At 39.6% G+C, this 15,757-nt stretch overlaps 1 protein-coding gene and 1 non-coding gene across 2 annotated transcripts; one reads left to right on the top strand and one right to left on the bottom strand.

Moving 5' to 3' along the window:
* The first annotated feature begins 3,248 nt into the window (after nucleotides 1-3,248).
* Nucleotides 3,249-4,427, top strand: LOC140861334 (uncharacterized). The gene has a single exon (XM_073264340.1). The coding sequence runs from the start codon at nucleotides 3,249-3,251 to the stop codon at nucleotides 4,425-4,427; it is 1,179 nt and encodes a 392-aa protein (XP_073120441.1).
* LOC140870095 (small nucleolar RNA R71) lies at nucleotides 3,795-3,901 on the bottom strand. The gene has a single exon (XR_012147075.1). It is a non-coding gene; the product is annotated as a small nucleolar RNA R71 (small nucleolar RNA).
* Nucleotides 4,428-15,757: the final 11,330 nt, after the last annotated feature.

Genomic DNA, 15,757 nt, shown 5'->3' on the forward strand with positions numbered 1-15,757 from the left:
TTTTAGTCTTCTTAGGCTTGGTCCGGAGGTCGGCGAGGCGTTCGGTAGTCGTAGCGGAGTTGTGCCCAAGTTCTGGAGGCATCGACATCAAAGGGCTAACGACGAACGAAGGTATAGCTTTTGCTTCCTATAAATATTTAGGAGTATGCAATAGCTTAGTTAAGGCTTTTAGAGCACTTTAATGATAGTAGTATCATTTGGCAGTGTAGAGCAGACTATAGGCGTGGACCTAGAGTTGGTAGAGCTTGCACTGTTTTGAGGTACGAAAGTACTGTTCGAGATATCCTGACTGAGTATGCATGTATTATGTGACCGCATGATTTTTATGCCATGATATTATGCTGCATTCATTTGCATCTTGCTGTATCTCTTTCGAGATGTCTGTTAGTAGGGTTGTACCCTATCCTATTAGTGGATGGACTTCCATCGATTTGGGTCCGGCGTATCCACGGTTATCTCGGTATGGGAGCCACCTCCTGAAGCGACGGCACAACGTGCTACATACCAGGGCCTGGTCTGTCTTTGTTATCTGATCCTTGACCTCGAGTCTATAGGGAGTTCACTTTGCATGCATGTATACTCATACTCTCGTACTGAGCGTTTTATGCTCACGTCTCGTACTCTATATTTTCTGGACACCCTATTCCATGGGGCAGGTTTGCGATTGGACGAGGAGGGTGGATCCAGGAGGGGCTAGTCAGTGGTTGGCCAGCTGGAGCTTCGTTTAGGTTTTATTACTGTTGTTTGGGTTTATACAGCTATTCGATTTGGTTGTATATTATTGGATAAATTACAGATTCCTTTACTTGGGGTTGTAAACTTTGTATGGTTTCCGCAGTTTTATTCTGATATCTGTTTAATTAAGTTAATTGCATGCCTAAGTTCTGTTTAGTAGGTGATCCGGGTAAGGGTCACTACACTGGCACTTGGAAAAACTCAAAATCCAAAGCCACTTCAATATAGCTCCCTAAATCGTCTATATTTAAAACGAATAGAATAATCGGCTCAATATGAATGCAATTGTAAACAAAATAATCAATCAAGTTCACACCAACAAATAAACATGCAGTATGTGATTTTCGGGACTCGAGAATCAATTGAACTCTAGTATTCAATCCCATTAAATACAATGTCGTCTTTTACCTTTTCAAGTTCGTCGAGAATTCAAATCTGAAAAATAACAACGAGTTCGAATCAATAATCAATCGAATCAAAACGAATCGAAACGGAGAAGCTCAACAATATACCGTCTTCAATTCTCAAATCGATTCAACTCCCAAGTTCGATCCAAACCCGAAACTCCAATCCAAATCTGAAAATGAAGAATATACGGATTCGATATCAATCTACTAATTCAAACCAAACTCGGAAATCAAACTAAAACAAAACAACCGATAATCCAAACTCGATTTCGACGGCATAACGGCTATAAACGGTCAAACCAAAAATCAACAACAACATCAATCAACTCCGATCAACTCATATCATCCTCCAATCCAATAAAACAACCAAAATTCAACCAAAATCCAAAACCCCATTTTCGAAATTATGCCTCAAAAATTCATATAAAATCCAAACTTTGTTTTTTTTTCGAACCGACTTCGAATAAATTATCTATGCTAGCTCGAGAACAACATACTCGAAGATTATCAAATTCTGACGACCCAACAAAAATCAAAGTTCTAGGATCGTAGCAAAACTTACGTCAAAACAAAGCCTTCGTTGTGGTGATCGTGAATCTCAACTCGGAACTAAAATCTGACGGTCGGATCGTGCGAATCAGACGGAAGAAAAGCTCGAAAAGCCATCCATGGCTTCTCGACTCAGTACGAACGAATGGAGAAGGAAAGAGGAGAGGGTGAAGTGATGGTTGAAGTCAACTTGCTTTAGATAATATATAAAATCCAAGTTTCGCATTTTAGTCCCTAATTTCTTCAAATTTTGCAAAATGACCCCTGCGAATATCAAAACGTCCCTCAATTACTGAAAACTCTGATTATCTCAATTATAATAAAATCGGGGCATTACATGAAGGATTTTGAGTGCTCGGTCGGCGAAAAAGAGCAGACCGAGCGCTTGTTGAATAAAAACGGGCAGAAGGTTGGCCAATTTCCTGCGCTCGGTCGGTAAAAATCAGCAGACCGAGCGCCTGCGCGAGATTTTGGAAAACTTTATTTCGGGAGTTTTATATGGAAAGGACTCTGAGTGTAATATATATAGAATCTTTTCAGACGTTTTGAGGGTTGGAAAAACATAACAAATTAAGGCGGAGGCGGCTCTGAAGATCGAAGTTTCTTCTTCTCGTTGGGAGTTCTTCTTCTTCACGATTTCTTAATTCTTATGTTAAAAACTTTATTAGATTGAATTTTATTATGAGTTGTAGTAGTTAAACTTTATTTTGTTGGAATTTAGGGGATCCTAACCCCAAAACATTTTTTTGATTGAATCTTTGGACGAATTGATTTAAGTTTTTTACAAGTATTTGATTTTATCATGGTTTATTGTTCTATGTTGAGGAGTAGCTAACTTTAACATAGATTCGTAAGTTGTGAATTGCTATCGAGAGATAGATTCATGATTAGTGCAAGTGATAAAATTCATGGGCTTAAAATATACATAGAGATATGATATTTAGTACATGTTGATAACCATAGACCACCAGGTTGAAATTTGTAGGAATTCAATGAACGCAAAGTAGTCATTAATGATAAACACTTAAAGAGATTTAATTGTTTCATTAACTGAATTAGATTGGCATAAACTCAAGAGAGAGTGTCGATATATCAGGAATTCTTGTCAAATTTATGAGTGTAAAAATAGGTTTCAATTGTCCAAATTCAATTAGGGAAAGGTGAACCGAGATTCCAACAAAATTTCTTCAGATTATATTTTCCTGTGCTAAGCATTATTGCGATTTATTTTATATTTGTTTTAGGGTTTTAAGTTGAATTATTTAATTTATAATTTTAGAATAATCAATGATCAAATTTTCGTTACTTTGGGTAGAGAAATTAAATAATTAAATTATTGTTACGTAGTCCCTGAGGACGATACTCGTACTCAGTACACTTTTCTATAATTTGAGTCGTGTACTTGCGATAATTTTGAGCATAAAAGTGAGATAATTATATTGAATTTAAGTGTTAGTATTTGCTCGACCAAGTTTTTGGCGCCATTGCCGGGGACTATTGATTACTTTTATTTTTTATTTATTTTCCCTACTTCAATTTTAATCACTATTTTCATCTATGAACTGCAAGATTCTCTTGCAGTGCATGCAACATTCCTCCGAAGCAAAACTCTTGCCTTTTGATCCAGAAATTGAAAGAACATTTCGCAGAAGAAGAAAGCAACAAAAAGAAGCAATGGAAGAACAAGAACGATTACGTGGAGATGGAGAAGCAAAGAATAATGCACCACCTATCTACAGATCCATGATGGATAGCGCTTTTCCATCCCTCGAAAATGCCAGACCAAGCATCATCAGGCCAACCATAGCAGCAAATCAGTTTGAAATAAAGCCTGCTATCATTCAAATGGTGCAAAACACAGTCCAGTTTGGTGGGATGACAATCGATGACCCATATGCTCACCAAAATTTTTTTCTAGAAATCTGTGACACTTTCAAGATCAAGGGAGTTTCTGATGACGCTATTTGTTTGCGTTTATTCCCTTTTTCTTTACGAGATAAGGCTAAAGCATGGCTAACAAATCTACCTGCAGGTTCCATCACTACTTGGGATGATCTCGCAAAGGTTTTCCTGAATAAATACTTTCCACCGTCCAAATCAATGAAACTCAGAGCTGACATCACAACATTTGCTCAAGGCAAACAGGAAACACTCTATGAAGCATGGGAGCGCTACAAAGATCTATTAAGGAGATGTCCACACCACCAATTACTAGACGGTCTTGTGATACAAACCTTTTATTATGGTCTTCCTTATTCAAATCACACCATGTTAGATGCAGCTGCACGTGGTAATTTATTACGAAAATCACCGGAAGATGGATATAAGTTAATTGAGGAGATGGCATCCAGTAGCTACCATCCTCAATCCGACCGAAATGCAGCTAGGAGACCCGCAGGAATGCATCAAGTTGACGCATTCACCTCAGTAGCAGCTCAGCTTGAAGTCATGAATAAGAGGATTGAAGAGCTAACTCTAGGGCAGTCTGCGATGTGTATTCAAGAAGTGTGGTGTGAGAAATGTGGTGTTGAACACTTCACAAAAGATTGTCAGACAGGCAATCCATCATATCAGCCAGAGGGAGGAATGGTGAACCATGTAGGGAATCAAAACCGCCCTATGAATGATCCATTCTCAAATACATACAATCCAGGGTGGAAACAACATCCGAACTTTTCGTGGGGAGGACAGAATAATAGGCCATATGGGAATCAGAACTATGGAAAACTGCATTAGGAGGAGAAGTCAAGCATGGAACAAATGATGCAGAAGTTCATATCATCCACTGAAACCCGAATGCAGAATCAGGATGCATCGATTAAGAACTTGGAAAATCATATAGGGCAGTTAGCTAAAGCATTGTCCAGCAGAGAGCTGGGCACTTTGCCAAGTGACACAGAAAAGAATTTAAAAGAGCAGGTCAAAGGAGTTGAATTGAGAAGTGGGAAGAAAATTGAGGGTGAGAAACGAGGCGAGAAAGAATCAGAACCAGCTACACCAAGGAAAACTGCAGGTAAGTCTTTTGATTCTACACAACCACCCACATCACAGTCAAATATTGTTATTCAACCACCTTTTCATGCAGCTCTCAAGAAGGCCAAGCTAGAGTCTCAGTTTGCTAAATTTCTAGAAGTATTCAAGAAATTGAATATAAAAATTCCCTTCGCTGATGCATTGATGCAAATGCCCAGTTACGCGAAATTCTTGAAGGAAATTCTCTCCAATAAGAGAAAATTGGAGGAGCATGCAATGATCACTCTAACAGAAAATTGATCTGCACTAGTTCAGAACAAGATTCCACCGAAGCAAAAAGATCCAAGGAGTTTCTCTATCCCTTGTGTTATTAATGATGTGCAATTTCATAAGGCTTTGTGTGATTTGGGTGCAAGTATAAACTTAATGTCATATTTTGTCTTCATGAAACTAAACTTGGGAGAGCCGAAATCCACCAGAATGTCATTACAATTGGCAGACAGGTCTATCAAATATCCTAGGGGGGTAATAGTGGATGTGCTGGTGAAAGTCGATAAGTTCATCTTTCCGGTGGATTTTGTGGTACTTGATATGGAGGAGGACTTGGAGATGCCACTTATTTTGGGAAGACCTTTCCTGGCAACAGGAAAAGCACTAATCAATGTCCAAAAGGGAGAGCTACATCTGAGAGTGAGAGAAGAGAAAATTTCCTTTGATGTGTTTAATGCACTAAAATTTTCACACATTAATGAAGAGTGTTTTCAAATTGATGTTGTGGACTCACTTTTATATGATTTTGTTAGGATACATTGCAGGAACCATTACAAGCTGCACTCATATCTCCTCCTCATGATGACTTAATCAATGTAGAGATAGAAGAGATGAAGACTTACTTGAATGATAACCAGTCATGGAGATGAAGACTTACTTGAATGATAACCAGTCATGGAGAAAAGGTGGCAAGCTCAGACTCAAAGATCTTGGTGACCGGAAGGATTTAGTCCTCCAGAAACCAAGTCTTGAGGAACCACAAACTGTGGAATTGAAACCATTACCTATCCATCTCAAATATGTATTTCTGGGTGAGAATGAAAATTACCTGTCATAATTTCTTTTTCTTTGACAGGAGAGATGGAGGCCAAACTGCTGGATGTTCTCAAAAGTCATAAGAGTGTGTTTGCCTGGAAGGTAGCAGATATCAAAGGCATTAATCCATCCATCTGCATGCACAAGATATTAATGGAAGAGAACATCCACCCATTGGTCCAACCACAGAGGAGATTAAATCCCAAGATGCAAGAAGTAGTGAAGGCTGAAACGATAAAAATTCTGGATGCAGTTATCATTTATCTCATTTCTGATAGTGCATGGGTGAGTCCAGTTCAATGTGTTCCGTAAAAAGGGGGGATAAATGTCATTAAGAATGAGCAAAAGGAGCTGGTACCTAATAGGACAGTTACAGGTTGGCGTGTGTGTATAGACTATAGGAAATTGAATGACGAAACCCGTAAAGACAATATTTCCCCTCCCCTTCATTGACCAAATGCTAGAAAGGCTTGCTGGGTATGAATTTTATTGCTTTTTAGATGGGTCTTCAGGATACAATCAAATTGCTATTGCACCTGAAGATTAGGATAAAACAACTTTCACTTGCCCATATGGTACGTTTTCTTATAGACACATGCATTTTGGTCTTTGTAATGCTCCTGCGACTTTTCAGAGATGCATGAATGCTATATTTCATGATATGGTTGAAACTTTTCTAGAAATATTCATGGATTATTTTTTCCATTTTTGGTCAGTCTTTTGATGCATGTCTGAATAATCTGAATAATGTGTTGATGAGATGTGAGGAAACGAACTTGGTACTCAACTGGGAGAAGTTCACTTCATGGTGACCGAAGGTATTGTATTAGGACACCGAATATCTGACCAGGGAATCGAGGTGGATAGGGCCAAGGTGCAAGTCATTCAGAATCTACCTCCACCGACGACGATCAAGGGAGTCAGAAGTATTCTAGGCCACGCCGGTTTTTATCGGCGGTTCATTAAAGATTTTTCAAAAATTGCAAAACCTTTGTCTTTGTTATTGATGAAAGATACACCTTTTAATTTTGATTCCAATTGTTTGCAGGAGTTTGAATTTCTGAGAGAAAGATTGGTGACTGCACCAGCTGACTTTATCGGATTAGGATCTTCCATTTCAGGTGATGTGTGATGCCAGCGACACAGCTGTTGGAGCTGTTCTTGGACAGAGGACAGACAAAGTATTCCGTACGATTTACTATGCTAGCAAAACCTTGAATGAGGCTCAATTGATTTAGGCTACCACTGAAAAGGAGTTGCTAGTTGTAGTTTTTGCACTGGACAAGTTTCATTCATACTTTGTAATTTCGAAAATCACTATATACACTGATCATTCTGCAATTAAACACCTTTTGGCTAAGAAAGATGCAAAACCTAGGTTTATTAGGTTGGATTCTACTCTTACAAGAATTTGACTTAGAGATAAAGGATAAAAAAGAAGTAGAAAATGTTGTCGTTGATCACCTATCTAGACTAGAATGCATTCCTGATTGTGCATAGAATGATAATGTGGATATAGATGATTGGTTCCCTAATGAAAAGTTGTTTTCCATACAACACTTGCCGTGGTATGCTAATTTTGCAAATTACTTGGTCACGGGCACACTCCCACATAACTAGTCTTTTCATCAAAAGAAAAAGCTTCTATCAGATGTAAAGCATTATTTTTGGGAAGAACCTTTCTTGTTTAAAATTTTTGTTGACTCTATGATCCGGAGATGTGTGGCAGAAGGAGAAATGAAAAGCATCCTTAGTCATTGTCATGATCGTGAAGTAGGTGGCCATGTTGGGCCCATCAAGACGGCAGCCAAGGTACTTAAATATGGGTTTTATTGGCCCAATCTGTTTAAAGATGCACGTGCTTATGTCATTGAGTGTGATAGATGTCAGTGGACAGGTAATATCTCAAACCATCATGAAATGCCTTTAAATAATATTATTGAGTGTGAGATATTTGATGTGTGGGGAATCGACTTTATGGGACCATTTCCGAATTCTTTTGCAAAAAAATACATTTTGGTCGCCGTCGATTATGTTTCTAAATGGGTAGAGGCTGAAGCTTTGGAAACTAATGATGCACAGGTGGTCCTAAAATTTTTGAAGAAAAACATTTTTAACCGGTTTGGTACACCCCGTGCAATTATTAGTGATGGTGGCACCCACTTTTGTAATAAGCTCTTTGAAAAACTTTTGAAGAAATATGGTGTCAAGCACAAAGTTTCTACTCCTTATCATCCCCAAACAAGTGGCCAAGTAGAAGTATCCAATCGAGAAATTAAGCAAATTTTGGAGAAAAGTGTGAGTACAAATAGAAAGGATTGGGCACTTAGACTTGACGATGCATTTGTTGGATAATTGGCGTGTTCCCAGATCAATCACGATTGATACCCGGTGCAGCGGAAGTTTAAAAATTTTATCATGGAACAATTCCATGGTGTGGGTATCAACCATTCAACGATTAAATTATTGTGTGTGTAAAATTCAAATAACAATTAATTAAATTTTACCTCCAATCTCGAAGCGAGATTAATGGACACCACACAGATTTCTCTGCGCTTCTTGTATCTCCCAGGAACTGATGAACTCCTTCAATCCACGAATGGGGTTTAAATCCCTCTGACAGATTGCATTAGAAAATCTGTCAGAAGTTTTCTGCGAAGAGATTAAACGAATCTGATTCGTTATTCCTGACTGCAATTAAAAATCACAGACCGGAAATTCTCTGACAGAGCAAGGAGGGGCGGCCGAATTGTGAGAGAGAGAGGAGGCTAGGGTTTCGAATTCTGTCTCTCAAAATAATGACCTGTTGTGTCTAATTTCTGTACTGCAATAACTTATTTATAATGCAGGCCACTAACAGCTTAGGGCCCATTAGTCATAAGTTAAGGCCCGACAAGCAAAGCCCGCACGTTCAGAAATTAATATAAAATTCATCGTGACTCCGATTGATGAACCGATTTCACCAATGTGCACAGAAACCATTTCTGCACATTTTAAAGTCAAAATAAATTTTCCTGAATCCGAATTCAGTGGTTTCCAAAAATGTCCATCCCTATGTCATTTTAGGAAATCCTACTCCCTTACTCTTATTTAAGAAGTCCAACTCCTTAGTTCATTAAATTTAACTCTTTAAATTTAACTATCCCAACGGGGATTAAAACTCCATTACACTGTGTGACCCTCAATGGTTCAGGGATACAGCTAGCCGTGGGCTCACAACTCCTTGTGACTCGGAACAACACTTTCCGACTTGCCCAACGAATCATGGTAAAGCGCCTAGCAACATCGCCCCATGATTCCCTAGGTATCACTGATAGTGCCTACAAGAACCAGTAGATTTTGGTTAGCGTACAGTACGGTCCCTTCATCCATATATCCCGATCGAATCAACAACCATTGGTATATCGAGAGTCGCTCAAGATTCGATAACTATGCAATACATCTTGAAGATCAAATTAGTGACATCGCATGTGCTACTAAGAAACCATTTCTTAAATCACATCAAGTACTCTGGCCAGAGATTTGTCACACTAATATCTCCTCAGATCGCATAGGATATCCACACTCGCAAGTATGTGGTGAATCCTTGACAACAATGCATTGACTCCTATATGTGTCGTAACTGTACCCAATCTCGACACCTGATGACCCCCATAGAGTCGGTAAACGAGTCAAAGCACAGCACTAGCATATAGAGTCTCCATGATGTTTCAAGTCGTAAGGACTAATGGTGTACAACCAAAACCGCGGACTTTATCCACTCGATAAGTGATAACCACTTGGAAAGTCCGGATAGGGTAGTTCGATTATTCATCCTATGAATATCCATTTGCATGCTTCGAACATCTCCATGTTCCCTACCAATGAAACGTGGTACTCCGCATCGCAAATGCTAGTCTCAAACTCGAGCGATCCTTATCCTTATTATCGGACGGCTCAATCGACTAGGAACGGTTTTAGAATATACAGTGACTATAAGATGTATTTCATGATAGACATCCCCATGTTCTACCACATCTTACATACACTATAGTATATTCAAGGTCTTTATCAAAACAACAATAGTATATCACAATATAACAATATGAAGTAATATAAAGTCATTGCCATTAATAAAAGTGTAAATAATATTAAACAAAAGATTGTTTATACAAAGAGTCATCAAAGCCCATAGCCACACAGTTGGCTCACTGGGCACCCACTCTTACAATCTCCCACTTGCCCTATAGCCAACTAGTCATACTACGTAGACCCATTGCTTCGCGTTGTTTGTCAAACAATGGTCCTGGCAAAGGCTTAGTAAGCGGATCAGCGATATTGTCTGCAGAGGCCACTCGTTCGACAATGATGTCTCCTCTTTCCACAATCTCCCGGATTATGTGGTATTTCCTCAGTACGTGTTTGGATCTTTGATGAGACCTTGGTTCCTTTGCTTGAGCAACGGCACCCGTGTTGTCACAGTACACCGGGACTGGACCAACAAATTCAGGAATAACGCCCAACTCTTGGACGAACTTCCTCATCCAAACGGCCTCTTTAGCAGCAGCTGATGCTGCAATGTATTCAGCCTCAGTGGTGGAATCCGCTGTGGTGTCCTGCTTGGAACTCTTCCAAGAGACAGCACCGCCATTGAGCATGAACACAAATCCAGAGGTTGACTTCGAGTCATCCACATCACTTTGGAAGCTAGAGTCGGTATAGCCTTCCAATTTGAGATCTCGTCCTCCATACACCATGAACATATTCTTAGTCCTTCGTAAGTACTTAAGAATGTCCTTCACGGCTTTCCAATGCATTTGACCAGGATTAGACTGATATCTGCTCGTGACACTCAGAGCAAATGCTACATCCGGTCTGGTAGATATCATCCCATACATGATACTACCTATAGCTGACGCATATGGTACATGTGTCATATTCTCTATCTCTGCATCAGTCTTGGGACACATAGACTTGGATAGAGAAACTCCATGACACATGGGTAGATGTCCTCTTTTGGACCCATCCATTGAAAACCGTTTCAATATGGTATCGATGTAGGTTGATTGAGTGAGTCATATCATTCTCTTAGACCTATCTCTATAGATCTGTATCCCAAGAATGTAGGATGCCTCTCCCAAATCCTTCATCGAAAATCTACCTGATAACCATATCTTTGTTGACTGCAACATCCCTACATCATTCCCAATGAGTAGGATGTCATCAACATAAAGTACTACGAATGTCACCGCATCCTTAACTACTTTCTTGTACACGCAAGGTTCCTCCGGGTTCTTGATGAAACCAAAATCTTTTATTGTTTCATCAAATTTCTGGTTCCAACTTCTTGATGCTTGTTTTAGACCATAAATTGATCTCTGAAGCTTGCATACCTTATGCTCGCTTCCCATGGATGTGTACCCCTCAGGCTGCTTCATATAGATTTCTTCCTTAATGTCTCCATTAAGAAAAGCAGTCTTCACATCCATTTGCCATATCTCATAGTCATACCATGCAGCTATGGCAATCAGGATTCTTATGGACTTGAACATTGCAACTGGTGAAAAGGTTTCATCATAGTCAACTCCTTGCCTTTGAGTATAACCTTTCGCCACCAATCGCGCCTTGTAGGTCAATAACTTACCATCAGGCCCAAGCTTTCTCTTGTAGATCCATTTACACCCTATTGGAACAATTCCATCGGGAGGATCTACTAAAGACCAAACTTGGTTTGTATGCATCGAATCCAATTCTGACTGCATAGCTTCAAGCCATAAATTCGAATCCGCATCAGAAATTGCTTCCTTGAAGTTTCTTGGATCACATCCAATGTCGGGTTCATCTTGATCCCCCTTCAAGAAGAAGACCATATCGAACTGGAGGTCTAGAAGTCCTTTCGGATCTTCTAGGTGCAGGCGTGTCCAGCAATGGTTCCTGAGGTGCAGGATCGTTATTTTGTATTTCGGGTTCTTCTCGAACTTCTTCGAGTTCCATCATCTCGCCTTTCTTATCCAATAAGAACTCCTTCTCCAAGAAGGTGGCATTCCTAGAAACAAACACCTTTGTTTCAGCAGGATAATAGAAATAATATCCGATTGAATTCTTCGGATACCCTACAAAATAACATAAGCTGGATCGACTATCCAACTTATCTCCCACTGTCCGCTTCACGTAAGCAGGACATCCCCAAATCCTCAAGTACGAATACTTAGGAGCTTTGCCATTCCATAACTCGTATGGTGTTTTGTCCACTGCTTTAGTGTGGACGTTGTTCAACAACAATACCGCCGTTTCAAGCGCATAGCCCCAAAACGAAGGTGGAAGCTCAGTGAAGCTCATCATAGATCGAACCATGTCCAACAAAGTTCGATTACGACGTTCCGATACACCATTAAGCTGTGGTGTCATAGGAGGAGTCCACTGAGAGAGAATCCCATTCTCTTTCAGATAGTCCAAAAACTCGGTACTCAAGTATTCTCCACCTCGATCCGATCGAAGTGCTTTAATACTTTTACCTAGCTTGTTTTCTACTTCAGCCCTGAATTCTTTGAACTTTTCAAATGCTTCAGACTTATATTTCATTAAATATAAATACCCATACCTTGAATAATCATCAGTAAAGGTAATGAAGTAGGTGTGGCCATGTTGAGTCCCTACTCTAAATGGACCACAAACATCTGTATGGATCAAATCCAACAGATTCTGACTACGCTCAGGTTTCCCCTTAAAAGGAGATTTAGTCATTTTTCCTTTTAGGCAGGATTCACAAGTAGGTAGAGAATTAATATCAGACATATCAAACATGCCCTCTCCCACTAGCTTGTTCATCCTCCTTGAGGAAATATGACCTAGCCTAGCATGCCAAAGGTTTGCCGGGTTTTGACTATCGATTTTCCTTTTGTTTGTTGTCGCCGGTTTATCAACATAATTCACTGGAACGTCTTTTAGTTTTAAGTTGTATATATCGTTTTCAAGTTGTCCATTTCCAATTAAACATTCATTCTTGTAAATATTGCAAATCCCATTCACAAAATTGCAAGAATAACCATCTCTATCAAGCATAGAAATAGAAATAATGTTTTTAATTAAATCTGGCACAAATAAAACATCTCTTAACAATAATTTAAAACCGTTCTGCAAAGTCAAACAAACATCTCCAATGGCCGTAGCTTCAACTCTGGAACCATTCCCGAGCCTCAGCTGGGTCTCACCCATTCTAAGCCTGCGACTTCTTGTCATCACCTGCAAATCATTGCAAATGTGAGATCCACATCCGGTATCCAATACCCAAGAAGTTGTATTAAGTGACATGTTTATTTCAATATAGAACATACCCTTTGCAGTTCCCAACTGCTCAAGATATTCCTTGCAGTTGCGCTTCCAATGACCCGGCTTCTTGCAGTAATGGCAAACATCCTTGGATTTTCCATTGTTTGAAGCCTTTGTCTTTTGCTTCTTCTCGGGCTCGACTTTCTTGGGTGGGGTAGAACGTTTCTTGCCCTTCATACTTGGCCCCTTCTTCGCAGAAGATGAGGAGCCCACCAAGAAAGCTGGCTTATCCTTCTTAAGTGTGGATTCATATGTAACGAGCATATTGACCATCTCTTCAAGGGTGGCCTCTATCTTGTTCATATTAAAATTTATCACAAATCCATCAAATGAAGAAGGAAGAGACAGAAGCAATAAATCCACATTGAGTTCATGCTCCAACACCAAATCTAGGGTCGCCAACTTCTGTATGAGCCAAATCACTCGTACCCCATGATCACGGACCGAAGTCCCTTCACGCATGCGGCACGTCATCAACTCCTTAACAGTAGCGAACCTTTCAGCCCTCGACTGAGCCCCAAAAAGTTCCTTGAGTTGCGCATGAATGTCAGCAGCATTCACCGTGTCCTCAAATCGCCTCTGGAGTTCATCAGACATCGAGGCTTGCATATAGCATTTGGTCTTGATGTCATGGTCACACCATGCATCAAGTTTGGCCAATTCCTCCGGACTTATGTCAGCTGGTGCTTCCTTCGGAGGTGCTTTCTCTAACACGTAGAGCATTTTCTCCGAAGTTAAGACAATCTTCAACTTCCGGAACCATTCCGTATAGTTGGCGCCAGTCAACTTGTTTTGTTCGAGGATCGAGAATAATGGATTTCGCGAATTCATTGTATGAAATACTGAAAAGAAAAACAGACATATATCAATGATTGTTTAACAATTTACTAAGACATAAAATAGGCGAATTTAATTTTATGAATCTCACTCCCACTATTTTAACGATTTCACCACCCTCTAGTGAAAACGGGAAACTTTTTCCTTAGTGAGAACATGGAGTCCAATTGACAAACTTATGGTCCCGAATAATATCAGCCAACCATAATTCTCAAAAGGTAGAGCCCAATTGCTTCCAAAGCAACCCCCATGTGTTTACCTCAAGTCCAATAAGGGCCCAATAATATGACGCCGTTTAAAGTGACATGTCAAGATGACCCATCAATATTAAGTTGTGATGGACGGTCGCCATGTGGATCCCCCAATAATATGAGCCGATCCCATGGGAGTTCCACCCAACTTACAACATTTGTCGATCCAATGTACAGCTTTCCGACGGACGGGCCCCCCCAATAATATGAGCCGGACCGTATCCGCGGGTAGCATCACATACATTGACCGTTGATGGAAGGTGGGAACATTTAAACAAATTTAAATTTCCTTTATTTATCTTGATATAAATTTTAAATCATATTTAAAATGAGGGATTTTTAATTATAAAAATATTTGTCTCATCATATTCATTTTATTGCATGCTTGCCGGATTCACGCAATTTATGTCTAAACATGCATACAATCATAATATCAAATATTATATAGGATGATCGATTCCATTTCTAATTGACCCGTGGTTGCCAATCACGGGTCTTAGTCCAATCCTAGGTAATATGCAGTATGCAATGCAATCCTATTACATGTGCTTCCAATTTACATTTCTTCAGTCTTTATTGTCTGCTGGGCCCACCGTCTTCAAATCTTGATCTCCCACTAAATCTAATGCATTTACAATAAATAACAATGACAAGTAGGGGATACATTTTTAGGGGTGGGAACGGGCTATAAACCAAGCCCACTTTTATTACATATGACATTCATATCGGGCCATAAACCAGGCCCATTAATAAAACCAACAACAATAAAAACAAAATGTAAATTCCTAACATACACCTACAAAATTGGTCATGGCAATCGATCATCCTTATCCAATAACATTTAATTCAAAATTAATTTATTGGATAACATGCAGTGGCAATTCAAATTTAAACAAGATAAAATCATATTTTATATATAAAATCTCATTTCACATATAAAATCATATTTTATCTCTATATCAAATAAAATCATATTTTATCTATAAAATCCAATTTTACAAATAAAATCATATTTTACTCAATATATCATAAGATCATATCTTATCATCAATTGTACCAAAATAATTGATTTCAAAATTCAATTTACGGATAAAATATTAAAATTTTCCAAAAATTCAAATTTATCCAAAATCAATTTTAAAATTTACGGACTCGAACAATTCGATCCGAAATCTCGTGAACCAATCAAAAACAATTTTTGATCGGACCAAAAATAAAATTTGAACATATTAAAACTAATTTTTAATAGAAATAATAATTTTTCCCGCGGGCCGCCCGGGACACTCCCGGGCCGGCCCGCACCCGGGGCGCGGGCCGGGGGCAGCCCGGCTGCCCCCTTAGGGCAGCAACAATTGCTGCCCTGGCGGCGCCTGGCGCCGCCGCTGGGTGGCGCCGTGCGCCGCCCGGGGCAGCGCACAGCGCTGCCCTGGGCGGCGCCATGCGCCCCCTTTGGGCGGCGCCGTGCGCCGCTTGGGGCAGCAACAATTGCTGCCCCACCGGGCAGCGATCCAATCGCTGCCCGGGTTTTGCCCCGAAAAAAAAAATTTTTTTTTATTTAAAAATATTTATTTTGTTTTCCAAAAACCGAGATTCAAAAATTTTGTACAATCG

The sequence above is a fragment of the Henckelia pumila genome, chromosome 4 (assembly GCF_033568475.1).
Source record: "Henckelia pumila isolate YLH828 chromosome 4, ASM3356847v2, whole genome shotgun sequence".
Classification (NCBI taxonomy): domain Eukaryota; kingdom Viridiplantae; phylum Streptophyta; class Magnoliopsida; order Lamiales; family Gesneriaceae; genus Henckelia; species Henckelia pumila.